This window comes from Hylobates moloch, unplaced genomic scaffold, assembly GCF_009828535.3.
Source record: "Hylobates moloch isolate HMO894 unplaced genomic scaffold, HMol_V3 SCAFFOLD_11, whole genome shotgun sequence".
NCBI classification, from domain to species: Eukaryota; Metazoa; Chordata; class Mammalia; order Primates; family Hylobatidae; genus Hylobates; species Hylobates moloch.
The window spans coordinates 84,474,981-84,499,701 of NW_026652286.1; the positions used below are offsets into that span (position 1 = coordinate 84,474,981).

Sequence of the window (24,721 nt, forward strand, 5' to 3'; positions counted from 1 at the left end):
TGACCTGCAATTCCCTCATCTGCCCTTTTACTTACCTGATGATGAGCAAAACATGCCAGTGCTGAGAACCAAGAAGGCTAGCATCATTCGACTCACATGCAACCCAAACTTCTTGCACACAGCCCTAGGAAAAAGGCAAAGACTATCAGCATTGAGAATATTAGGAATAGACATTTCAAATCAAAGGAGAAAAACATGTACCACAGATAACACTGAAGATCTAAAGTCAAACACAAAACTACCTTGACAGGTTTGTTAGCAATTCGCTGTGCATAAGATACCCAAACATTATTATTTCTGACACAGAAGAGAAGCTTCCTACCTAAAAGAAAATGCATTCTTTACATGCTAAGATTATATCTATCAAGTGAAAAATAGAATGATGTGGTGAAAAACAATAGGCCTCAGATACAGGTGGGCACACATTCAAATTCTGGCTCTGCCACTTACTAGCAGTGGAACCCTACTCTGGTTGAATAATGTCTCTGTCTGATTCCTCAAGCATAAAATAACGATAATAACACAAACTTGTTAAGGTTTCTGTGAGGACAATGCAAGGAAAAGTGCTTAGGAGAGTGCCTGGCACACAGTTGTTCAATAAATGGTAGTTGTCAGAAAAAAAGGCTAGGAGACAGATGAAAATGTGAATAAGTGGTTAAATCAGTGTTTCTCAAACGTAAGCAATTACGTATCTTCTTCTACTTCTTTCTTGTAGATGTGAACCCCACAAATTAAACGTATTAAACGTATTTAGGCATTATTACTGCTTCACTTAGTTGATGTTTGTTCAGACATACCCACGTGTTCATCATTTCCTAGCTCAGATTCCTTACTGCATTTCAGAGCTTCTTTCTGAAATAATTTTGCTTTTTCCTAAGTATCTCTTTTAGAAGTTATTTCAATTAAGAATCTGTTAATGATAAATTCTGTTTTTTTGGTTGGTTGGTTTCCTTTTTTTTCCTTTCTTCCGCCCCTCCCCCGACTCCGAAATAGGGTCATACTCTCTGTCGCTCAGGCTGGAGTGCAGTGGCATGGTCATAGCTCACTGTATCCTTGAACTCCAGTGTTCAACGGAACCTCCTGCCTCAGCCTCCTGAATGGCTAGGAGTAACTGTGACTACAGGCATGTGCCATCACATCCAGCTAATTTTTTGTAGAGATGAGGTCTTGCTATGTTGCCCAGGCTGATCTCAAATTCCTGGGCTCAAGCAATCCTCAATGATCCTCCTGCCTCAGTCTCCTAAAGCATTGGGATTACAGGCTTCTTCCTTTTTTTTTCCTTTCTCTCTTTTTTTTTAAACTGAAAAGTCTGTATTTAGCTCTTGGTCTTAAAAGATGGCTTAACCTAATATACAATTTTAGGATGAAAGTTATTTTCTCTCAGCACTTTGAAGATATTCTTTTTTGGTCTTCTGGCTGTTAAAAAGTCTTCTGTCAGTGTAACTGCCTAACACTCCTTTGTAGGTATTCTATTAGTTCTCTGACAACTTTTAAAATCTTTCTCTTTGTCTCTATTGTTTTACACAGTTTCACTACACTAATTTTTTATGTATCTAGCTTGGGATATGTTAGGTTTACTAAATCCATGGATTAGCATCTTTTTTTCCCAACATTTCTAGAAAATTCTCAGCTATTAATACCCCGAATATTGCCTCTCCCCATTCTATCATCTCCTTCTACAATCTGATTAGATGTATATTAGTTCTTTCAACTCTGGCTTACACATTTCTTTCTTTCTTACTTTTTTTTTTTTTTTTGAGAGAGAGTCTTGCTTGCCCAGGCTAGAGTGCAATGGTGTGATCTTGGGTCACTGCAACTTCCGTCTCTTGAGTTCAAGTGATTCTCATGCCTCTACCACCCAAGTAGCTGGGGCTACAGGCATGTGCCACCACACCTGGCTAACTTTTGTATTTTTAGTAGAGATGAGGTTTCACCATGTTGGCCAGGCTGGTCTCGAACTCCTGACCTCAAGTGATCCACCTGCCTCGGCCTCCCAAAGTGCTGGGATTACAGGCATGAGCCACCGCGCCCAGCCGTGGCTTACACATTTCTTAACCTCTTTATATTACTTTTTTTTGGTCTCTCTGTACCGCATTTTGAGTAATTTATTTAAATCAATCTTCCAACTTACTAGTTTACTCATCAGAATGTCTAATCTGCTGTTTATTTACTGTCTTAAATATAAATATTATATACATATTATTCATATTACATAATATTACATATATGATTCTTATAAGTTCTGATTTTTTTTAAATTTATTTGGTCATCTCTTGTTTCTTGTTCATGTTGTTGGTTCTTTTACTTGTTTGAAAATGTTAAATATACTTATATTATATTCCTATTTCCCAATAAATGAAGTTTTTCAGGTGAACGTTCTGTTGACTGTTATTTCTGCTGATTCCCACCCATAATGTTTTGCTCCCTTCTGTGCTTTGATTTATTTTTATTATAATTTCTTGTTCACTAGAACTTTATCTCTGGTAATTTTCAGACACTTGGGTTAAGGGTCCATTTCTCTAGAGAAATTTTTTGCCAGATGCCACGGGCACTACCAACCCAGAACAACTTAAAATAAATTCTCAGCTGGGCCTGGTGGCTCACACCTGTAATCCCAGAACTTCGGAAGGCCAAGGCGGGCAGATCACGAAGTCAGGAGATCAAGACACAGTGAAACCCCGTCTCTACTAAAGGTACAAAAAATTAGCCAGGCGTGGTGGTTTGCACCTGTAATCCCAGCTACTCAGGAGACTGAGATGAGAGAATTGCTTGAACCAGGGAGGCTGAGGTTGCAGTGTGCTGAAATCACGCCACTGCACTCCAGCCTGGGCGACAGTCTCAAAAATAAAACAAAATAAATAAAATATAATAAATTCTCAGCTTAGGGCTTGAAGGACCATGTAGGTGATTTGAATTCAGGCCCAAACCCATATGAAGACCAATTTACGATTACAATCCTCAAAGGAAGCACTAGCTTTACTTTTTTTCCCTCCACTCCATTCAGTCAAGGCCAAACATTTTTTAAAATCTGACATTTTTAGCTGTGGGAAGATGTTAAATAATGATCACTAAGTCGAAATACCTTTAAATATATTACTAAAGCATTATTAAAACAAGATGTTTGTTAGTTATCACGTAAAAAAGGTGGCTATATTTATTACTGGGACACTTAAATGCTTAATAGTCCCAACTAATATTCAATCAACTAATAGGTACTTTGTGAAAGACAATATATTGGGTGCAAATAAGAGCAGTGATATCCCACACCGGGAGTAGTTTACCAACTAAGCTGTAGGGCAGAGGCAAATCACGATCCTGTATCTTAGGACCGAAAATAGGGTTCTACTAAAATCCTATCAAGTAAAGACCAGTTAGATAGTTTTTAACAGAATTAAAATGAATGATATAAGGATATGGTATTTATGACCTCAGGAAAGAAAACGATAATTAGAAGTACAGTGTTCCCTTCAGCTGTTGGTTTCAAACAAGAAGTCACACTTCAGATTTAACATCAGGAACTACAGGTGACGAGTACATCAAAATCTCAGAAATCACCACTAAAGAACTTATCCATGTAACCAAAACCCACCTGTACCCCAAAAACTATTGAAATAAAAATAAAAATTAAAAAAGAAAAAGAAGAGAACAATAAATAAAAGCAAGAAGTTTTCAGTCAGGCCGTGCTGACCCACGACCCACCAACCCATGAATTGGCCCGGCCCTCGCGTGCACCATGTCTGGCTCCTCCAGCATCATCGCTATGAAGAAAGTGGTTCAACAGCCATGGCTGGAGGCCAGGCTCAACTGCATAAAAGTTTCCCAGGCAGCTGCAGACTTCAAACAATTCTGTCTGCAGAATGTTCAACATGACCCTCTGCTGACTGGAGTATCTTCAAGTACAAATCCCTTCAGACCCCAGAAAATCTGTTCTTTTTTGCAGTAAAATGAATTTCAAAAGTTTCCCAAACCACTTCCTATGATCCAGTGGATATTCAAAAGAGAGCTAAATTTGAAGCCTGTACAAAAGCTTATCTCTGTAGCACATGTGCTATAATATACTAACTTCTACTTTCGTCAGTCTTTAACATCTACTTCTCTGAATTTTCATGAATTTCTATTTCACAAGGGTAACTGTTTTATCCACACTGGCAGCAGCATACGATAAAACTCAGTATGAAAAAAAAGTTTTCTTTCCCAGAAAAATAAAATATGTATATGATATATATATCAGGAGCTAGAAGGAAAGTGTTTTCTATTTCTCTTTTTTTTTTTTTGAGATGGAGTTTTGCTCTTATCGCCCAGGCTGGAGTACAGTGGCACAATCTCAGCTCACCACAACCTCCACCTCCCAAGTTCAAGTGATTCTCCTGCCTCAGCCTCCCAAGTAGCTGGGATTACAGGCATGCACCACCACACCTGGCTAATTTTGTATTTTTAGTAGAGATGGGGGTTTCTCCATGTTGGTCAGGCTGGTCTCGAACTCCCTACCTCAGGTGATCTGCCCGCCTTGGCCTCCCAAAGTGCTGGGATTACAGGTGTGAGCCACCGCACCCGGCCAAGTGTTTTCTATTTCTAATTACTGCCTAGACTATCACAAGAGATAATCTATGCAATAATGGGTTTCCTCATAGCACTTTTAGAAGCAAAGTTTTTATACTCACTTGTAAAAGTAAAGTTCACAAATACAGCTCACAAAAGCCAGAAGACATCGCAAAAAGTAAAACACAAGAATCTAAAAGAAACCCAGAAAAAGAAAACAGAAGTCACAGATATGAGCTAGAAAAACTCGTAAACATGAACCACTCTCATTTATTGTCAATAACACTGTAAATTGGTAATTCTTTTGAAAAGCAACATGGATCAAGAAGTTTCATATCCCTTGACTCAGTATCAGTATACCTACTTCTATCACTCCAGCTGGTGGGGGTTGGGAGGTAGAGCTCCATTCACGAAAATGTTAATTGCAGTTTTAGTAAAAACTGTTTCAAAAACTACAAAATATCCAATTATAGGGAAATGATTACATAAACTAGGCTACATCTAGCTCATGGACAATTATACAGCTATTAAAATTTATGGTTACGAAGACAGTGAAAACATTCTTGCAATATAATGCTCATTCAACAAGCACTTCTTCAACAACCATAATATATAAGGTAGTGATTATGACAAAATATTAAGTGAAAATGTACAATACAATATTATTTATACATCAGTTATAGCTATGGACACTATATGCATATGGAAAGACTGGAAAGAAATGTAATAAAATGGTAAAAGTAGCTACAGCAGCCTGGTAGATTTAGATGAGTATTTTTCCTCCTATCTTCCAAGGTTCTGTTTTATGGCTTTATTAATTTTATAATTGACATCAATTTAAAAAATAAAAATAATAAAATAGGGGTTATATTAAATAGCTTTATACTACAGAATACCATATGGTTAAGAGCACTGAATTTCTCAGAACATAAACACTACTTAATATATAGTATAACTGGCCGGGCACGGTGGCTCACACGTGTAATTCCAACACTTTGGGAGGCCGAGGTGGGCCGATCACCTGAGGTCAGGAGTTCGAGACCAGCCTGGCCAACATGGTGAAACCCCATCTCTACTAAAAATACAAAAAAATTAGCCAGGCATGGTGGCAAGCATCTGTAACCCCAGCTACTCGGGAGGCTGAGGCAAGAGAATTACTTGAACCTGGGAGTCGGAGGTTGCAGTGAGCTGAGATTGTGCCACTGCACTCCAGCCTGGTGACAAAGCGAGACTCCATCTCAAGAACAAACAAACAAAAAATGGGCCTACATGTGGGATCTCACTCCTGAGTGTACACTTCAGAGAAATTCACAAACAGGTCCATGGAGAGACAATACACAGGTGCTTTCACTTGGGGTAGCAAGAGATTGAGAAGGTAGCTATCACTAGACGTGGCAATTGTTACCACACTCTCTCTCAGAAACAACCATCCTTCTCTACTCAGCGTTATGATGCTGGGGCTAAGACTCTCTAAGCTACAATTCCCCTTTGCCGAATGGCTAGGAAAAAGGAGATTGGAAATAAGAACAAGAGAAGAAGAGAAATCTTGCTTTCCATTTCACTTGCTGTGCACATCAGTGATGTAACAGGATTAGAGAAGAGGAAGAATTCTGTGTTGAACATGTAAAATTTGAAGTGATAGTAGACAGCCAAATGGAAATAGAAACCTCTGCATAGCACATTGTTAGTTTTCTACTGAGCCCTTCACCCTTTATTATCTTTCCTTTGACAAGTTCAAAAAAAAAAAAAAAAAAAAAAACCAGAAATGAGGCCAGGTGCAGTGGCTCACGCCCGTAATCCCAGCACTTTGGGAGGCCAAGGCAGGCGGATCACTTGAGGTCAGGAGTTTGAGACCAGACCGGCCAACATGGTGAAACCCTGTCTCTACTAAAAATACAAAAAAATTAGCCAGACGTGGGGGCTCAAAGCTTGTAATCCTAGCCACTCAGGAGGCTAAGGCAGGAGAATCACTTGAATCCGGGAAATGGAAGTTGCTGTGAGCTGAGATCCCACCACTGCACTCCAGCCTGGGCGACAGAGTGAGACTTCATCTCAAAAACAAACAAAAAAACAGAAATGAGATACTGGATAGGAAGGGAGAGACAGTATTTTGTCACTTTCTGCGGGTGCCACCTTTCTGATCATTCTAAAATGTAAATCACTCTTTTGTCTGAAAACCTTTCAGTGGCTTTACATAACAGACTTGGGGGGAAAAGAACAACAGTCTAATACCTTAATAGATCCTACCAGGTCTTGTAGAAATCTCAAACTGAATGAAAACAGTCCATTGATAGATTCCAACACCAAGATGACAGAGGTATTAGAATTATCTGACAAAATTTAAAGCAGGCTTTGTAAAAATATTTCAGTGAATAATTAAGAATATGCTTGAAGCAAATGAAAAAGGAGAAGGTCTCAGTAAAAAAAATTAGAAGATATAAAGAAAAACCAAATGGAAATTTTAAAACTGAAAAAATACATAGAACAAACTAAAAACGCAATGGACGGGGTCAACATTGGAAGAGGGGACATAGGAAAGAATCAGTGAAGTGGAAGACAGAAGAACAGAAATTACTCAATGTGAACAACAGTTCATTCGGTTTGAGATCTTCCTGGTTCTCGGTATGACAGGTCATTTTTAGTTGAAAGCTGGACATTTTAGGTATTGCATTATGAGATTCTGGATTATTCATGGGCTCAGTATGCTTTCTTTGCACTGCTGTGCTCCTACAATCTTATTTAAGCCTTCTGTTTTAGCTGGCTTCTTTTGATACTACTTCCCACTAACCTAGCAGAGAAAGAGCGTTAGTGGGAAGTCTCTACCTTGTTACCGCCAAGTGCAGGTAGAACTCGAGGTTCCCTACCAGGCCTCCACTGACAATTGAGAGAAAATAAATTGAAAACAGACTCTCAGAGACCTGGGGGACTAATAACAAAAGATCTGACATTCACATCATCAAAGTTCCAGAAGAAGAGGAAACAGGACAGGGCTGAAAAAGTAGTCAAAAAAATAAAAACTAAAACCTTTCCAAATTTGGCAAAAGGAATAAGCCTAAAGATTCAAGAAGCTGAATAAACTCCAAACAGGACAAACCCAAAGAAATCCACACCAAGACGCATCATAGTCAAATTTCTGAAAACTAATCAGGTTAGGTCCCAGTTAACACCTAATTATTTCTCAGCACTCTACTTAAATTAGACCCTCCTAATATGCTATTCCATCGTACACTGTACTTTTCCTCCATAAGACCCACCATATTTAGAATGATTTGTTCAATGTTCACCTTCTCCACTAAACTACAAGTTTCATTAAGTCAGGGGCTTGCTTATTGTTATAGCCACAGCACTTAAGACAGTGTCTACCAAATAAAAGTTGTTCCATTAATGCTTGTTGAATGGTGAATGGAAAAATGATTCTTCTTCAAAAAAAGTTCCCTTTTAACTTCCAATCTATTTTGTCCTTTTCTCAAAACTATACCAGAGACTCACCTCTTGATCAATTGTGATTGCTTCCAGGTTGGTCTGCCCTTACCTTATTAGTTTGTAGAATTCTTGCATGAAATGCAGCTGGCCAGGCATGAAGTAACAGGTAAGCATAGGAGCGAATGGCATATGCTGGGGAATATTCCCAAGTCTGAAACCCTTCCCCGTAGATGAGGTAGTGTGTCTAAAAATACAAAACAGATAGATTCAGGGTTATACTGGCCAAAAATCTAAGTTAAGCAGATGCAAGTGACGTTTCTGAGCAGAAATATTAAAGACCAAGGCAGGCCAGGCATGGTGCCTCACACCTATAATCCCAGCACTTTGGGAGCGCAAGGCAGGCAGACTGCTTGAGCACAGTAAAGACAAGCCTGGGCAACATAGCAAAACCCCATTTCTACAAAAAAAAAAAATTTGCATGGTATGGTGGTGCATGCCTGTAGTCCCAGCTACTTGGGAGGCTAAGCCAGGAGAATCACTTGAGCCCAGGAATTAGAGGTTGCAGTGAACCCAGATCATGCCACTGCACACCAGCCTGGGCGATCTGCAATTGATAGATAAAAAAGGAATCAAAATGATACAATATTTAAAATATTAAGATATTATAAATTTTACAAGATTGCTGTTTGGTCAACACTGAAAGCTTAAATTTTACCTTCTACTTATTTTTTCTCAATACTCGTTAGCCAAAACAGAAAACCTCTAAATGTTATATTTTCCTTAAACAACCGACACTTAACATTCTTCCTTCATTTTTTTAATTCAAAATGTGATCAGAAAATTTTACCTTTGAATTTTCTATAATAAAAGTCAACAGGTAATGTGCAAATCAATAAATAGCAGTAAAAGCATACTATTTAGTAACACTATTTTGCCCGTCAGAAGACATAACTTAAAAAGTGAAAAAAAGTGGTTGCCTCTGGAAAGTAGGATTTGGACACGAGAAGTGGAATAGAAAGCTACTGTTTTTCCTTTAGGTATTTTAGTAATTGTTAACTTTAAAAACTATCTCCAGGTATTATTTTCATTTAAAAAAAAAAGAAAAGAAAATTACAAATTACACCTTTGTGTAAACCAGCTAAATTCCCTACAGCCTTCAATAGCAGGTAAATCATCTGCTTAGAATACAAAAGTGAAAACATGTTACTGGCCAGGCCCAGTGGCTCATGCCTGTAATCCCAACACTTTGGAAGCCGAGGTGAGAGGATCGCTTGAGCCTAGGAGCTAAATACCAGCCTCGGTGACATAATGAGCCCCCATCTCTGTTTTTTTTTTGTTTTTTGTTTTTTGAGACGGAGTCTCGCTCTGTTGCCCAGGCTGGAGTACAGTGGTGTGATCTCGGCTCACTGTAAACTCCGCCTCCCGTGATCAAGCATTTTTCCTGCCTCAGCCTCCCGAGTAGCTGGGACTACAGGTGCCCAGCACCACGCCCGGCTAATTTTTGTATTTTTAGTAGAGACGGGGTTTCACTATGCTGGTCAGGTTGGTCTTGAATTCTCGACCTCAGGAAATTCACTTGCCTCGGCCTCCCAAAGTGCTGGGATTATAGGCCTGGTTTTGTTTTTGTTTTTGTTTTTTAAGAAAATAGTTATTTTATTAGTTGTCACATTTGTATATTATTTGTCTCTCGATTGGTAATAACACCTATGCTGCAAAATCAAGAACAAAAAGAGAAAATTAAAGAAATCACCTACTGGCTCCCAGTAGTTGAATGTTTCATCACAGTCAGAGATGTTGCTCAGGAGAGCAGCACATAACCTTGCTGAAAGCAAACACTTGAAAGCAGTAGATCCTTCAGGTGCCCAGACTTGTCCTGCTTTGTTCCCAGATAACCTGTTCAAAAGCAAAAAAAAAAAAAGCATGTCAGGAAGGACCTGCTAATCAGAAGACCTAAATCTAGATAGAAAGGACAAAAAGGGTAAGGGACATCAAAGGACTTAAGTTATTCACCTAAAAAGGTGAATGGTTAGTTGTTCTTTCTCAGTAAAATGAATAAAAATTCAGATTTTTAAGAAAAATTTTTTATGAGATAGGGTCTTGTTATGTTGCCCAGGGCTGGACTTAAACTTAAACTCCTAGGCTCAAGTAATCCTCCTGTCTCGGCCTTCTGAAGAATTGACTTGAATCACTCAATCACTCCTTCCACTTCCTGCTTTTAAGGCATAAATTAACTCATACACTTTAGCTCAATGCATTGATGACACTCCATTTATCCCAAGCCAACTAATTACTCACTTGAAGGCCACAAAGCTGTCATTCTTTTCTTTCTTTTCTTAACAAGGTCATTGCTTTTCATGGCTTTATTCATTCCCCCTTATGTTCAGACAGAAGCCTAGATGCAAGGTACATAGCCTACTCCAATTCCGTATGCTGACAGCTCCCTTAATGCAGTTCTAACCTGCAGCCTCCAGGGTTTGGGAAGAGGTGATGGCGGGGTGGATGGGCACAGTAAAGGGTCGGGACTTGAGGGAGAATAAAAGGAGCTGTGAGGAACAGCCGTAAAAGGTATACTCTTTGATCTTGTCACCATCTCCCACAGAGGCTGTGCCCACTCTAGGCCTGGCCAAGGAGCATCACAGATCCGCACTCCAAGGCAGTTTTACAATGCAGTGGAGGGATCTAAGGTGGGCGAAGACTGAATGCTGACCCGCCCAGGAAGACCAATAGGACCTAGCTGAAGAGGGAGCTCGGGCCTCCAGCGGGGAAGCCAGGCCGGACGGAGCCCCGCGCGCCACAGCTAAGACCCTCCCGGGGGCAGCCCCGAACCGCCCCGCCGGCCGGCCACGCCCATGCCGAGCCGCACACGTACTCGGTCCGGTGCTCCGCGCCGCCCGCCTCTCGGCTGCCCAGCAGCTCCCGCAGCTTGTCCGCAGCCGGGGCCGTATCCCCACTGCTGGCCCCGCTGCCCTTGAGGCGCTGCCGAGCCCCTCGGCTAGCCATGGCAAGCTTGGGGAAAAAAAGACAGAATTCGGCGCCCTATGAAGTCGGTGAGCGCGGAGACATAGCTTTGGCTGGCAAACGGAGTCCGCCGAGGGACAAAAGATCTTGACATGCGCAGAAAATACTAAATTATAGCGTTACTGGGCCAATTGGGGCAGATCCCCGACTAGCGAAAAAATACAACCTGAGGAGTTTCTTCATCAGGGCTGTCCCATCCACCTGCCTCTAATTCTAGCCATTCCTACCTCCCTCCAACTCTCTTTTCTGTCACCTTTCAGCATTCTCCATTCTCAAAAAAAAAAAAAAAAAAAAAAAAAATCACCTCTCAGCTCCCCTATTTAAATGAAAAAACAAATAGAAAGTGATTAAAGAAATCTACATAGTGAGATGTGAAGTATTCAGTTAAATATCACAGCACAGCTATCTACTAAAAGGTCCTTAAAATGTCATTTTTAACACCTTGCCTTCTCTGTATTTTGGTAAGAGTGACAGAGACAGCCTGTAGCTAAAAACTGCTTCAGATAGACAAACCGGTAGTGGCAGAGTGTAGACAGATGAAATTCTGTGCGGCAAATTGAACCAGATGTCCATTACTGTCATCACTACCACGGCATTGTGGTAGGCATTTTACGTATTTTATCCTTTTTAAACGTAATACAACAACCTTGTTTTATTGATCAGGAAACTAAATAAACTTGGAGCTAGTAAATGGTGGAGCTATATTCCAGCCCAGGACTGTCTTACCGGAAAGCCCATGCTCTTCCCACCAGATCGGGCGAAAGGTCTTCATTTCCTACAATCATTTTTATACTAGCACATTGATGATATCATACCTGTGATCTCCATATCTTGGGGGCCATTCATCTAATCCTGACACTCTATCCACTCCTCTAATCACAGAGCTATATCCTACCCTGTCGAGCTCCATGCCAGTAACTGGGACAAGTTTATAGAGGGAATGCTAATCTTGACGAGGTCTCAGAAGGTTGTGATTTCCTACTAAAAATTACCAAGTATTGAAAATGGAGATTGATCATATTGCTCAATTCTCACATGCAGTCATTAGTTACCAAGTTCAAATATCCAGCTTAGCTATCTCTTTTTTTCTTTTCTTTTCTTTTTTTTTTTTTTTTTTTTTTTTTGAGACAGAGTCTTCCTTGCTCACCCAGGCTGGAGTGCAGTGGCACAATCTCAGCTTACTGCAACCTGGGAGATTGTCGTGCCTCAGCCTCCCTAGTACCGGGCACTACTGGCGTGCGCCACCACACTGGCTAATTTTTGTATTTTTAGTTGAGATTAGGTTTTGTCATGTTGGCCAGACTGGTCTGGAACTCCTGGCCTCAAGTGATCCACTTGCCTTGGCCTCCCAGAATGCTGGGATTATAGGCGTGAGCCACTGCACCCAGCCTAACTGTATCTCATATACCCATCTCCTCCTTTTCATTTAACTCTAATGCAGGTCCCTCCCTACCTGTCTACCTAGGACTAACACAATAGCATCTCCACAGGGATCACTCATCTCAAATTCATCCTGTGCAACATTATCCAGTTAATTTTCCAAAGCACTACTCTGCGTCACTTCCTTAATAAAAAACCACCGGATTTTTTCCTATTGCCTACCAAATAAAGTACAAACTCCTTATTCTAGCATTTGGTCTTCATGAACTCCAGCCCCAACTTACCTTTTCTTATCTTATCTCCCACTACTTTCCTATGCACACTTTACATTCCAGCTAACTAGCTTAGAAAGTGCCCCCAAATGCTCTCTTATCTATATCTGTTTATGGATGTCCTCTGCCTGAAATGCACACCCTACTTGCCTAACAATCCTCCCTTCACATTCCTGCCCTTGTTTTAAGATCCAGCTTTCAAACACTACCTTATCCATGTACCAAGCACTATTGAGGATAGAAGAAAGGGATAAATCACATTACCTGCCATCAATTAGCAAAATAGTCAACGTGGAGAGCTCAGCAATAGATGTGTCTGTAAGAGAGCCCTTGATTCTTTATCCCACTCCCCAAACTTACTCGTATGGCAGTGTTTCCAATCCAGTTAATGACACTTCCAATCTTCTAGGTATTCAGGTCAAAAACCTAGTAGTCTTGCTTAATTCCTTTATTTCTCTAACCCCACACCTCTCTCACCCACATGCAAATGTTTAATTCATCAGCAAGTCCTTCCAAATATTATCCAACCCAACATTTTACCACGTTGGTCCAGGTCATCATTATCTCGTTTGCATTACTGCAATAACCTCCTAATTTGTCTCTGTACTTCCATTCTTGTCTTCCCAAATGCTTTTCTCCAAGAATAAATAAGACAGTAATGTCCCTCACAGAATATAATCCCAAATGTGGAGCCTAACTATTAACAGGAACATACATTACTTCACATTAGAGTACCTCATTCTGCAGAATCCTTGGCTAAGTTAATTTTCCAGTGTCCCTTAGAGATACTTACAACAGAAGGCCCCAAAATCTAGACAGGCAAAGTTTAATCACAGTTGAACAATTACTGTTAAAGACTAGGGAAGAAGTAACAGAAAGTGGCAGAAAGAACATGGGCTTTAGAGTCAAACAGACCGAAATGTTAACGCTAAATCTGACACTTTATTCGTTCCATGACTTTCAACCACAGAATTAAAATGGTGATGATTATAATAATAATACCAAAATTAATGTGGAATATTTGCAACTTATCAAGCTAATAAATGTTAGTCTGACTCCAAAAACTACTCTCATAAGGTGATTTAATGAAATGATACAACAAAGTTAAGGGAAGAGTAATCGACAGTGTGGAAAACATATTTATATTTGATAAGACACCTAAGTTCTACTGCCTCTTCAACAATGGAGCATCTAAAGTACAAGATGCTGTTTTGTTTATTGTTTTAGTCACTTCTCAGGACCAAATATTACACAACTCCAAATGTCACTAATCACATTATAATCTATAAGTTTCAGTGACAGAGTCAAGGTATCTTTAAGATCAACCAACAGTAGGCCAGGCGCGGTGGCTCACACCTAAAATCCCAGCACTTTGGGAGGCCGAGGCGGGCGGATCACGAGGCCAGGAGATCAAGACCATCCTGGCTAACATGGTGAAACCTCGTCTCCACTAGAAATAAAAAAAAAAAAAAAATTAGCTGGGCGTGGTGGCAGGCGCCTGTAGTCCCAGCTACTCAGGAGGCTGAGGCAGGAGAATGGCGTAAACCTGGGAGGTGGAGCTTGTAGTGAGCTGAGATCGTGCCACTGCCACTGCACTCCCGCCTGGGCAGCAGAGCGAGACTCTGTCTCAAAAAAAAAAAAACAAAAACAAAAACAAAAAAAAACAGATCAATGAACAGTAGCTATGGTCACAAAGTAAAAGATTTTACAAAAAAAAAAAAAAAATCCAGAAAGGACTACTGGTTGCAAGTTGGTAATTTTCCTCCACATCCCCCGCAATGAAGGATCACGCCACAGAAAAGGATTTACCAAACTACCGAGGTGTAACATATAGGCGTTGTTGAATCTCCTTCCTAAATTGGGACTGCATTGATGCTACTTGCTGCTGGGTGAGGGCCTTGTCACAGGTCTGGTAGGTCAATCTATAGCAGAGACTGACGTGTTGAGTCTTTGGATGCTGAAAACGGCTAAGAAACTGTATGGATATGATAGTGTCCTGGGACACTGCTCGGGCCACAGTGTGAAACTCTAGTTCATCAAATCCTTTCTTCTCATCTATCCAAAAACTAATATCATGCACATAACATGGAGGATACAGAGAATGACTTTTAAAGGGTTCTATTTTGCCAGGGACAAAATTTTTCAGGAAACGGTTATCAAACGTCCACAACATTCTCCAGTCAGAGATACACCAGACAAGCATGGCTAATAAGTCCAAGTTCATAGACACAAACACAAAACACTGGTCTTTATGTATAACACTAGTGGCAGACGTGATAACAGACCCAATAATTAGATCCTCAGTACAATCTGGGCTAAAATTATGAGTCTTCACACGAATCATATAATCCTTTCCATTTGACTGAAGGACAAATTTGACTAAACTGCTCAGCTTAGAGCTCTCCGGCAATGTCTGGGTCAGCAGGCTATCTAGAATGCCCTTCAGATGATCCAGCAGTGATTGAAGACAGCCATCCTTCAGATTTTGATTAAACCCAAGGATAAATAAAGTCTCATGAAATGCTGGCATTGTGAAAGGCAAAATGTGGCACTTCTGAAAGACAGGTCCACTGAGGATGTGCAGAGAACCTGAGAGGAAGTCTGGTACTTTGATGACATCCTGAACATGCACTAGGAGAGAAGGTCTAAGGCAGACCTTGGCCTGGCCACAGGTTCCTTCACAAGCTTCTTCTTTACCATCTCTTCCAGGATTCATGAGAAGGCTAAGTTCTGAAAATGACACTAGAAAGTCTTCCACATCTTGTGATGTCCCACTAGTCAGGGACTCAGAATTTGAGTTATCTTCATGGAGATTAATCCAAAAAGCAGCTGATAGAAAGTCACAATTCCAGAAAGGAAGAACACTGGTACCTTCCTGTGGCAGCAAAGGGAAGGAACACTTCAGCCTTTTTAGAGGGAAAACTTTGCCTAATTCAGCAATTAGTTTCTCATTAATGGTTTTGATAGGATGACATGAAGGTGCTTCCAGGAAACCCCTGTTTAAACACACACAAAAATAACTTTTCTAACTTAAGATAGTAAATAATTATAACGTAGCTAGAATTAAAAATACAAATAGCTGGACAGAAAAGAATTTTCTTTAAATTGATCTTGAAAGGAAACAAAGAAATCATCTACCATAAGGAGAAACAGATGTGTATTTCAGAACTCTTGACAGGCATCATCCCTACAATGTATCAGAAAATGTGACCATTTTTAATTCTAGAGATGCTTAAGGAGGCCAGGCTGACAAATAAACATAGCACCAGCATCACTAACAATTTATATACCATCCATTCAATATATGGTTGCCATCAAGACAATCAGGATACAACTGGAGATGGAAGTGATGTCCAGCAAAATAACTGGTTACCTGTTCAACTTTCCTACAAGTGCTTCTGGTTCCGGAAAGGAAAACCACTGGTTACCCAGTTTGATCCTGAAGATTCTGGGTTGAGAAGCTTCGAAAGGTAAGCTCCTGGTGAAGACATAGTTCAAAGCACCTTCTACATGAAAGGACTTATCTTGACTCCTAGCAAAATAGACACCAATATGAAGTCTGTCATTATTAAAATAAGCAAGTATTTTTAGAGAGTTATTTTTAGAGAATCAGTTAATTGGTAGGGCCTATGAGTCTGTCTATGAGATTTTGTTATCATTAATGAGAGAGATGAAAACGCAGAAGGCTTAGACCTATGCTATTACCTACCTATATCCAGTGCACTTGTACCCTGGCACAGCCTTACAGCTGAATGGATACACGTCGCTTAAAATGAGCCCCCCCAGGGCTGCCATGGCAACCACTTGCCAACTGTTGTGCCATTCCCTCTGGGGCTTATCCGCAGGAGTTCCACCTTGTCCTCTACATAATGCCACGTGGACTTCTCCTTCCTCTGCAAGAACGTCTGCACAGCTAATAGGGAGAAAAGAAACACTAACTAATTATCATAAACAAGTGGAAATTACCACAGGAGTTGGCAACATACACATGGTTTGCCTGTGAAATAATTAAAATCCGATCATACCTATGTGCAAAAATCTATTAGACCTCGAAAAATGCAAAGAAAGTAGCTGGAAGTAAATACAAATGTAAATTAAATGTTCAGCCCACTAACTGATACTATTGGCTGACCAGGGTCTGCTTTGCATTTGTGTTCTTCATGCATATGTCACAGAAAGATCAATATCTGCACACTTCCTATATATGATTCACTGCTTAGGCTGTTTCTTCCCATTTAGAAAGTTCTTTTCACTGCCCTCCTGAAATTCAAATACCAGTTTAAAATACTGCCCCGTCAAAACTTTATTGACAGCTATGCCCCATTGGACACCTCCAATAGTATCATGTCTTGTGGTATAATCATGTAAAGCACTGTTCTCAGTTCACAATAATTTTATGAGGCTGTTACTTTTTTTTTTTTTTTTTTTTTTGAGATGGAGTCTCGTTCTGTTGCCCAGGCTGAAGTGCAGTGGCAGGATCTCAGCTCACTGCAACCTCCACCTCCCAAGTTCAAGCAATTCTCCTGCCTCAGCCTCCCAAGTAGCTGGGACTACAGGCACGTGCCACCGTGTCCAGCTAATTTTTCTATTTTTAGTAGAGGCGGGGTTTTTGCCACTTTGGCCAGGCTGGTCTCAAACTCCTGACCTCAGGTGATCTGCTCACCTCAGCCTCCCAAACTGCTGGGATTACAGATGTGAGCCACCGTGCCTGGCCCAGTTAGTTACTATTAATATCCCTAGTTTACACTTGAGGAAAGGGAAGCATGTAAAGATTAAGTAAGCTTGCTTAAAGTAACAACTGTTGGCCAGGCGTGGTGGCTCACGCCTGTAATGGTAGCACTTTGGGAGGCCGAGGCGGGCGGATCACAAGGTCAGGAGATCGAGACCATCCTGGCTAACACGGTGAAACCCCATCTCTACTAAAAATACAAAAAATTAGCTGGGCGTGGTGGCGGGCACCTGTAGTCCCAGCTACTCGGGAGGCTGAGGCAGGAGAATGGCGTGAACCCGGGAGGCGGAGCTTGCAGCGAGCCGAGATTGCGCCACTGCACTCCAGCGTGGGCAACAGAGCGAGATTGTCTCAAAAAATAAATAAAAATAAAAATAAAAAAATAACAACTGTTAAGTGGTGGGCTGGGATTTGAATCCAGGCAAGCTGGCTTCTAAGTGCACGTTCTTAGCCATTAGACGATATGGCTCTTATTATTTTGCATTGTCAAAAATAAATGATCCTCTTTTACACACCCAAGAGTACACTATTTGTACTTTCATTTAGCATTTAGAGTTTACATATCTGTCTTTCCAACTAAATTGGGGGTTTCTTTGGGGCTTTATATTCTCTTCTAAACATATCATAGTAGCTTGCACGTGTGCCTTATGTTTGGGTACAGTAACTATGTTATGGACATCTTAAACATTTTCCTTGTGAGGGCGCTCCTTTCCTCACCTTTGGAAAAACTTGGCAAGCAGTTCCCTGTTCTTAGCTACGCCAGCTTTGCGTCCACAGTGCGGAAAGTTGAAATAAATTTGATCAAATTCTCTGTCGTGCAGTTCAAAGACATCTGTCAGCTGGGTGCAGTCCACACCGAAACGTACATCAATACCTGGCAAAGATAGTTTGGGGGCGCAAAATATAGAAAGGAGAATGCCTCAAGACATGGAACAGAAAAACTTCCTAACTTCAACCGTGCAGACCAGCCCAAGTCTGGGCACAAAGCCGGCTTTATGGGAATATCCGTGGGACGATCAAGAACAATCTCCACGTGGGTTACATCCCCACGCCCCCACCCTTTCCACTTTGGGACACGCCGGCCGCTGGGCGGGGCTTTGCAGAGGGGCGGGCTCGCTACCTCGCTCGCGCAGGCACTGCAGATTCTCCTGGGCCACTGGATCCCGAGCCAACTCGGCCGGGCGCTGGAGGCAGGTGGCGGTAAGATGAGTGCTCTGATCCAGGGTTTCGCTCAGAGCGGCGGCGAAGGAGAAATTCCCCTCTCCAACCAACAGGAGGCGCCGAGGGGCCATGGCCTCCACGGACTCCCGGCTCGCGCTGTCTGTGGCGCTCCTTTACGTCACTTCCTTCGCGGATCTCTGTCTGCCCCGTCTTCACCCGTCACTAGTTGATGACGCACCCATGGCGCCCGGTTGTCTAGGCGAACGGGTGCACCGACTCCCTGGGAGGATAATAACTATGAGTGCGAAAGCAAGACGCCCACTTTCCTGTCCCGTCGCCCTTTCACCCCCTCGGGAAGATCAAAGTGCCTTTAGCCCAAGCATGGCCTTGAGCGACTTCATCACACCTGCATGAGGTCACAAGCAGTCACTAGCGCAGGGGGGTGAGGCGAGTTCTGAGTGAATGAAACGGGGCGGGGCTGAGGCCAAGGGGAGTTTGGACTGTGTCTAGCATGCTCCTGACGCAGAAGGTTTTGAAACTTCTTTCACCTCGTCCGAAATGGCTGCCTCCCAGTGTCTCTGCTGCTCAAAATTTCTCCTCCAGGTGCTTAAATCTCCTATCTTCTATTCATTCAAAAAAGATTATTGAGTGTCTATTGCGTGCCAGGCCACTGTGAGGGTGGTTACGATATATGGATGAACAAGATGTGGCCTATGATTTCAATGAGGCTGCAGTCTGGTGGGGAATGCGCAGAGCAAAAGAGGCAACTCTGATACGGCAGGGTGTGTGCTATGCGTAGAGTGATTCAGTGTGCTATGGGAGCACACAGAAGAACGTTACCAAGTTTTTGGGCAAAGTGGGTCAGAGTCCTTGGATGAAGTGAACCCGAATTGAAAGCTAAGAGGGTAAAAGTGCGTCTTAACTGAGTCAAGAAGCGTGAAGAGGCAGAAGGAGCAATATATGCAAAAGCTTGATGGAGAAACAGAATAGTTGAGTTTGGCTGAAGCACAGTTGGAGGGAGAGTAACAGATGAGACTGAAGAGTTAGGCAGGGGCCAGGTCATAGGGAGCGTTGTAAGCCTTAAAAAAAAATCAACTTTTATTTTACATATGGGTGTACATGTACAGTTTTGTTACGTGGATATATTGGACCCAGGTAGGTTGCAGGTTTGTTACATGGGTATATTGCACCTAATAGATAGTTTTTCAGCCCACACCACCCGCCCTCCCCACTCTAGTTAGTAGCCTGCAGCATCTGTTGTTTCCATGTTTAGATCCGTGTTTGCTCAATGTTTAGCTCCCACTTATAAGTGAGAATGTCAGAGGCATTTATACCAGAGCAACTCCATCTTCAATAGGGGCTAGGTAGATAAGGCTAAGACCTGGGCTGCATTCCCAGTAAGTTAAGGCATTCTTAGTCACAGGGTAAGATAGCTCAGCACAAGATACAGGTCATAAAGACCTTCCTGATAAAACAGGTTGCAGTAAAGAAGCCGGCTAAAATCCACCAAAACCGAGATGGTGATGAGAGTGACCTCTGGTCATCCGCACTGCTACACTCCCACCAGCACCATGACAGTTTACAAATGCCATGGCAACGTCAGGAAGTTACCCTATATGGTCTAAAAAGGGGAGGTATGAATTAATCTACCCCTTGCTTAGCATATGATCAACAACCATAAAAATGGGCAACCAGCTGCCCTCGGGGCTGCTCTGCATATGGAATAGCCATTCTTTATTCCTTTACTTTCTTAATAAACTTCCTTACGGTTTATAGACTCACCTTGAATTATTTCTTGTGTCTCTTGGGGTCTGGATCAGGACCCGTTCCGGTAACAAGAGCCTGCTGTATTTAGTTCTCTGTTCTGTTGTAAGCCATTTTAACAGGCTGAATCTTACTCTGAAAACAGTGGAAACCCACTGAAAGATTTTAAATAAGATGATACAATTATACTTTCATTTTGAAAAATTCTGCTTTCCTGTGGAGAAAGTTTTGGAAAGGAACAAGGCTGATGGCATGGCAGGATAAGACAAGAGGCAACTGCAATAATGGAGACAAAGCTGACAGTGATTTGAATTGAAATTTGGCAGTGGGAATGGAGGGTAGCGGTCCGATTCAAAAATCAACAAGACTTAGTGACTGGATGAAAATTAAAGACAAGTCAGAGTCAAAGATAAGCCCCAGGTTTCTGGCTTGGACAACTGAGTGGATGCTGATGTCTGTCATTCCAGCCCTAGAGACAGTTGCACCTAGATCTCCAGTGTGAGTACCAGGCCCATTGGACTTTGTGGCACCAGCTACTCTGGTCATAATGTTGTTTGGTAACATCAGTGCATGCACCTGTCTTCACAAAGGCAGATGGTATGAGGGTAGTTACCTGGGATGTCATCCTTCAATGCTGCATTATTGGCTTTGTTTCTGCCTGTGGAAAGGCAAGTGGGTGGTGACTCCCAAGTCATGGCCACTTGCCCATGGTAATCTGGGTGATTCTTTCTTTGCTTGGAGAACTGGGAAAGCCAGATTTGTTGACTTCTTTAAAGAACATGGAACAGCCAAGTAAGGATTTCTGTCACTCTCATAAGAAATCTTCAAACGGCTCAACCTACTCAGCATCAAGTTACTCTTCTTCAGGAAAGGTATCATCTTCCTAAGCCAGGGGACCAGACTCACATTTTGGGGAAAAAAGAAAGATTGAGCTTTTATCTTACAAAAAAAAAATGAAATCAGACATTGATCATCTGGTATATGCAAACCAGATTGATTGGGAGAACAGGCAGAAGGACAGGGTACAATAATGAATAAAACAGATCCTGTCCTTAAGGGGCATACAGCTCTGTATGGGAGATATAATGCAGACTTAAAGAACTCTATGGTAAAAAGTTATAAATACAGGGAAAGATAAGATAAAGTTTTATGTGAGTTAAAAAGAAAGAGAAGCTAACTTCAGGGAAGGCATCATTTGAGCTAGAAGGAAGGAAATTATCACTTATTACTCATTTATTGTGTTATCTAGTTACTCAACTCTCACTTCTTTCTATTCTCTTTGACTGTAGCAGTGCCTTTAATACCTAAATGCCTACATCTCAAAATTACCTAAAACATTTAGCTAATTCTCCATATTGTATTGGGAATAATGAAGTTTCTCCTGTCTCTTCACGGGGCCTCGGGAGCGGGGGTGTGGATTTAATCCACGTAGTCACCCACTATTGCTGGTTGAAAGAATGGATCAAAGGGTTCCAGGACTTGGAGAGGAAGAAACAGAACCATAAAAAAGCCCGGATCATTAGTACGGTGTGCTTGTGTTATACCTGGCTATGTAAAACAAGGGCAGGAAAGGATGCTTTTTCTGTTCTCTGGTTTATGCAATAAGCTTTTCTATTATTGTCTTTTCCTAGAGACAGAACCTCACCTGTTTCCTCACAAACCCACACTGTGGCAGCCTCATTAATGCAGATGGCCATGGTGAAGTGTGGACAGATTGGAATAATATGTCCAAGTTTTCCCAGTATGGATGGAGATGCACCACTAATGAGAATACCTATTCAAACCGTACCCTGATGGGCAACTGGAACCAGGAAAGGTATGACCTGAGGAATATCGTGCAGCCCAAACCCTTGCCTTCCCAGGTAATCTAACTTTGTCTTTTTTGTTTGTTTCCTTCTGTTGGCAAAAGAAATGCAGTGGCCATTTAAAATGCAGGGATGTAATAACTTCTGGTGCAGTGATCTCTCAGTTTTCAGTGAAGTGATTGGGGCAGAGGAACAGTCCGCAGCTGAACCACCTATGCTACTTTACTGTCAAGTTGAATATTTTATTATCTGTAAGGTTTCAAAAGGAAGGGCAGTCCTCTTTTTCTCTTACTTCTGTTTGGACTTTATCTCTTAGTCTACAGAAATTTATAATGTCTTCGGACTTAGGCTAGCTTTTCCCCTGGTCCTTGCCTATCCAGACTTGTCATTTATCTGAGTCTTGCGCTTAAATCACTCCTAAACAAACAAACGTACAAAAGATATGAAAGTTAGAAGGATATAGACTAACACCATGGACCTCAGTCCATGTAAAATATGACAGTCCGTGAGAATTCATGTCATATTGACTTTATTTCCTGATGTTAGCTGTAGACTTCCAGATTCTTAATCTGTTAATTTTTCTTTCCAGTTTGGACACTACTTTGAAACAACATATGATACAAACTACAACAACAAAATGCCACTTTCAACACATAGTACGTGGACTGTTTTTTCAAATTCTTACATTTTCAGAACCTAACTCAGTGACTGGCACATAGAAGAAACTCAAAAGTAAACTGAATAGGTGAATAAGTGAGGCTGGGCGCAGTGGCTCACACCTGTAACCCCAGCACTTTGTGAAGCTGAGGCAGGCAGATCACTTGAGGTCAGGAGTTCAAGACCAGCCTGGCCAGCATGGTGAAACCCCATCTCTACTAAAAAAAATACAAAAATTAGCTGGGCGTGGTGACACATGCCTGTAGTCCCAGCTACTCAGGAGGCTGAGGCAGAAGAATCACTTGAACCTGAGAGGTGGAGGTTTCAGTGAGCAGAAATCAAGCCACTGCACTCCTACCTGGGTGACAGAGTGAGACTCTGTCTCAAAAAAAAAAAAAAAAGGTGAATAACTAAATGAATGAGTAAACAGGTTTTTTTCTTCAATTTTAACAGGACTTACTGTCTATTCCCTAGTAATAAGAGCAAGATCAGTTACTAAAACTCCTTACTGTTGACTGTTTTCATTTGTCTTTCCTTCCTTTTTTTCCTTCCCTCAGGATTTAAGCGAGAGCCTCACTGGTTCCCAGGACATCAACCTGAACTGGATCCTCCCCGATACAAATGCACAGAAAAGTCAACTTACATGAATAGCTATTCAAAGCCTTAAATTGGGCATCACTCAGGATATGTATAAGATCTTAATATTGACTAATTTCGCATCCAGGTTTCTAAGAAATGATAAGATATTTCACTTTTCCAGAGTAAAATGTAGGAGGGAGCACATTCTAAGTACAGCTAAAAATTTAGCTCACTGTAACACAGTTTCACTCTCTGAATAAATAAAGCAAAAGACACAGAAAATATTCTTTATTCCTTTTTTGTTGTTGTTTTAACCAAGATTTAAATGTCAAATTTAATACAGCAACTCAGTTCTACATTTGGGGTGTTGTAGAAAGGCATTAAAAAGAATTATTTCAGGCCGGGCACGGTAGCTCATGCCTGTAATCCCAGCACTTTGGGAGGCCGAGGCTGGCGGATCACTTGAGGTCACGAGTTTGAGAGCAGCCTGGCCAACGTGGTGAAACTTTGTCTCTACTAAAAATACAAAAATTAGCTGGGCGTGGTGGCGGGCACGTGTAATCCCAGCTATTCCGGAGGCTGAGGCAGGAGAATCTCTTGAACCCAGGACGCAGAGGTTGCAGTGAGTCAATATCACACTATTGCACTCCAGCCTGGATGACAGAGTGAGACTGTCTCAAAAAAAAAAAAAAAAAAAAAAATTTATATATATATATATATACACATAACATAAAATTTACCATTTAGCTTTTTTGTTGTTGTTGTTCAGAGACAGGATTTCACCATATTGCCCAGGCTGCACTCAAACTCCTGACCTCAAGCAGTCCACCTGCCTCAGTCTCCCAAAGTGCTGGGATTACAGGCATGAGCCACCATGTATGACCCATTATAGCTATTTTTAAGTGTATAATTTAGTGGCATTAAGTATTTTCACAGTGTTGTGCAATATTCACAATGTTGTGCAACCATCACCACTATCAGTTTCCAGAACTTTCTCATCATCCCGAAGTAAAACTCTGTACCTATAAAACAATGATGTCTCATTCCCCGATCCCCACTCCGTCAGCTCTTGGTAACCTGTATTCTACTTTCTGTCTCTATGAATTTGTCTATTCTAGGTACCTCATTTAAGTGGAATATGTAATATTTGTCCTTCTGTGTCTGGCTTATTTTACTTAGCATAATATTTTCAAGGCTCATTTATCTTATACCACGTATCTTCCTTCTTGTTTTGAGACAGTCTCTGTCACCCAGGTTGGAATGCAGTGATGTGATCATAGCTCACTGCAGCCTCAAACTTCTAGGCTCCAGGGATCCTCGCACCTCAGCCTCCCAAGTGTCTGGGACTGCAGGTGCATTCCACCATGCTCAGCTAATTTTTTAAAACAAATTTG

At 41.5% G+C, this 24,721-nt stretch overlaps 4 protein-coding genes across 15 annotated transcripts in view; 2 read left to right on the forward strand and 2 right to left on the reverse strand.

Annotated features, from left to right (window-relative positions):
* Positions 1-11,065, reverse strand: part of ALG9 (ALG9 alpha-1,2-mannosyltransferase) — a 97,721-nt gene extending 86,656 nt beyond the window's left edge. For 4 of the 7 annotated variants that reach the window (XR_009215570.1, XR_009215569.1, XR_009215568.1 and 1 more), the window contains exons 1-5: positions 10,832-11,032; positions 9,717-9,855; positions 8,072-8,206; positions 4,662-4,732; positions 36-124 (exon numbers count right to left, since the gene is read on the reverse strand). Coding sequence is in view for 4 of the 7 variants with exons in the window: in XM_058446518.1 (XP_058302501.1) it covers positions 36-124; positions 4,662-4,732; positions 8,072-8,206; positions 9,717-9,855; positions 10,832-10,962 (565 nt within the window). In the remaining 3 variants the exon portion in view is untranslated. Of the gene's footprint in view, positions 1-35; positions 125-4,661; positions 4,733-8,071; positions 8,207-9,716; positions 9,856-10,257; positions 10,773-10,831 lie in introns of those variants that run through there. The other 3 variants (XM_032167354.2, XM_058446520.1, XM_058446519.1) reach the window with 3 other exon arrangements.
* LOC116477213 (guanine nucleotide-binding protein G(I)/G(S)/G(O) subunit gamma-5-like) lies at positions 3,725-3,943 on the forward strand. The gene has a single exon (XM_032761712.2). The coding sequence runs from the start codon at positions 3,734-3,736 to the stop codon at positions 3,941-3,943; it is 210 nt and encodes a 69-aa protein (XP_032617603.1). The 5' UTR covers positions 3,725-3,733.
* A 2,632-nt stretch (positions 11,066-13,697) lies between the features above and the next one.
* Positions 13,698-20,789, reverse strand: FDXACB1 (ferredoxin-fold anticodon binding domain containing 1). Of its 2 annotated transcripts, none has more exons than XM_032167364.2 (6): positions 20,305-20,789; positions 18,482-18,802; positions 18,079-18,235; positions 16,342-16,545; positions 16,006-16,164; positions 13,698-15,628 (listed from the first exon to the last, which is right to left on the reverse strand). In XM_032167364.2, the coding sequence occupies exons 2-6, from the start codon at positions 18,651-18,653 to the stop codon at positions 14,446-14,448; spliced, it is 1,875 nt and encodes a 624-aa protein (XP_032023255.1). In that variant the 5' UTR covers positions 18,654-18,802; positions 20,305-20,789; the 3' UTR covers positions 13,698-14,445. The 2 variants fall into 2 exon arrangements, with proteins under 2 accessions (XP_032023255.1, XP_058302500.1); XM_058446517.1 differs by lacking the exon at positions 20,305-20,789 and adding an exon at positions 18,929-18,950.
* On the forward strand, positions 18,763-23,603 carry CFAP68 (cilia and flagella associated protein 68). 5 transcript variants are annotated; one of them, XM_058446522.1, is made up of 5 exons: positions 18,763-19,125; positions 21,028-21,158; positions 21,918-22,102; positions 22,681-22,747; positions 23,306-23,603. In XM_058446522.1, exons 2-5 carry the CDS (start codon positions 21,066-21,068, stop codon positions 23,393-23,395), a joined length of 435 nt encoding a protein of 144 aa, XP_058302505.1. In that variant the 5' UTR covers positions 18,763-19,125; positions 21,028-21,065; the 3' UTR covers positions 23,396-23,603. The 5 variants fall into 5 exon arrangements, with proteins under 5 accessions (XP_058302505.1, XP_032023258.1, XP_032023259.1 ...); XM_032167365.2 differs by having other exon boundaries at positions 18,767-19,125; positions 21,918-22,148; XM_032167367.2 differs by lacking the exon at positions 22,681-22,747 and having other exon boundaries at positions 18,764-19,125; positions 21,918-22,148.
* Positions 23,604-24,721: the final 1,118 nt, after the last annotated feature.

What these genes read in the sequence shown, in the direction of transcription:
- LOC116477213 (XM_032761712.2), top strand. Translation starts at nt 3,734, where the DNA reads ATGTCTGGCTCCTCCAGCATCATCGCTATGAAGAAAGTGGTTCAACAG.
- CFAP68 (XM_032167365.2), top strand. Translation starts at nt 21,066, where the DNA reads ATGGAACAGCCAAGTAAGGATTTCTGTCACTCTCATAAGAAATCTTCA. An exon ending in GTTACTCTTCTTCAGGAAAG is followed by an intron (nt 21,159 to 21,917) that starts GTATCATCTTCC and finishes GTCTTTTCCTAG; the next exon opens with AGACAGAACCTCACCTGTTT. An exon ending in AATGCCACTTTCAACACATA is followed by an intron (nt 22,748 to 23,305) that starts GTACGTGGACTG and finishes TCCTTCCCTCAG; the next exon opens with GATTTAAGCGAGAGCCTCAC.
- FDXACB1 (XM_032167364.2), bottom strand. Translation starts at nt 18,653, where the DNA reads ATGGCCCCTCGGCGCCTCCTGTTGGTTGGAGAGGGGAATTTCTCCTTC. An exon ending in TACAAGTGCACTGGATATAG is followed by an intron (nt 16,165 to 16,341) that starts GTAGGTAATAGC and finishes CTATTTTGCTAG; the next exon opens with GAGTCAAGATAAGTCCTTTC. An exon ending in CTTGTAGGAAAGTTGAACAG is followed by an intron (nt 15,629 to 16,005) that starts GTAACCAGTTAT and finishes GTGTTTAAACAG; the next exon opens with GGGTTTCCTGGAAGCACCTT.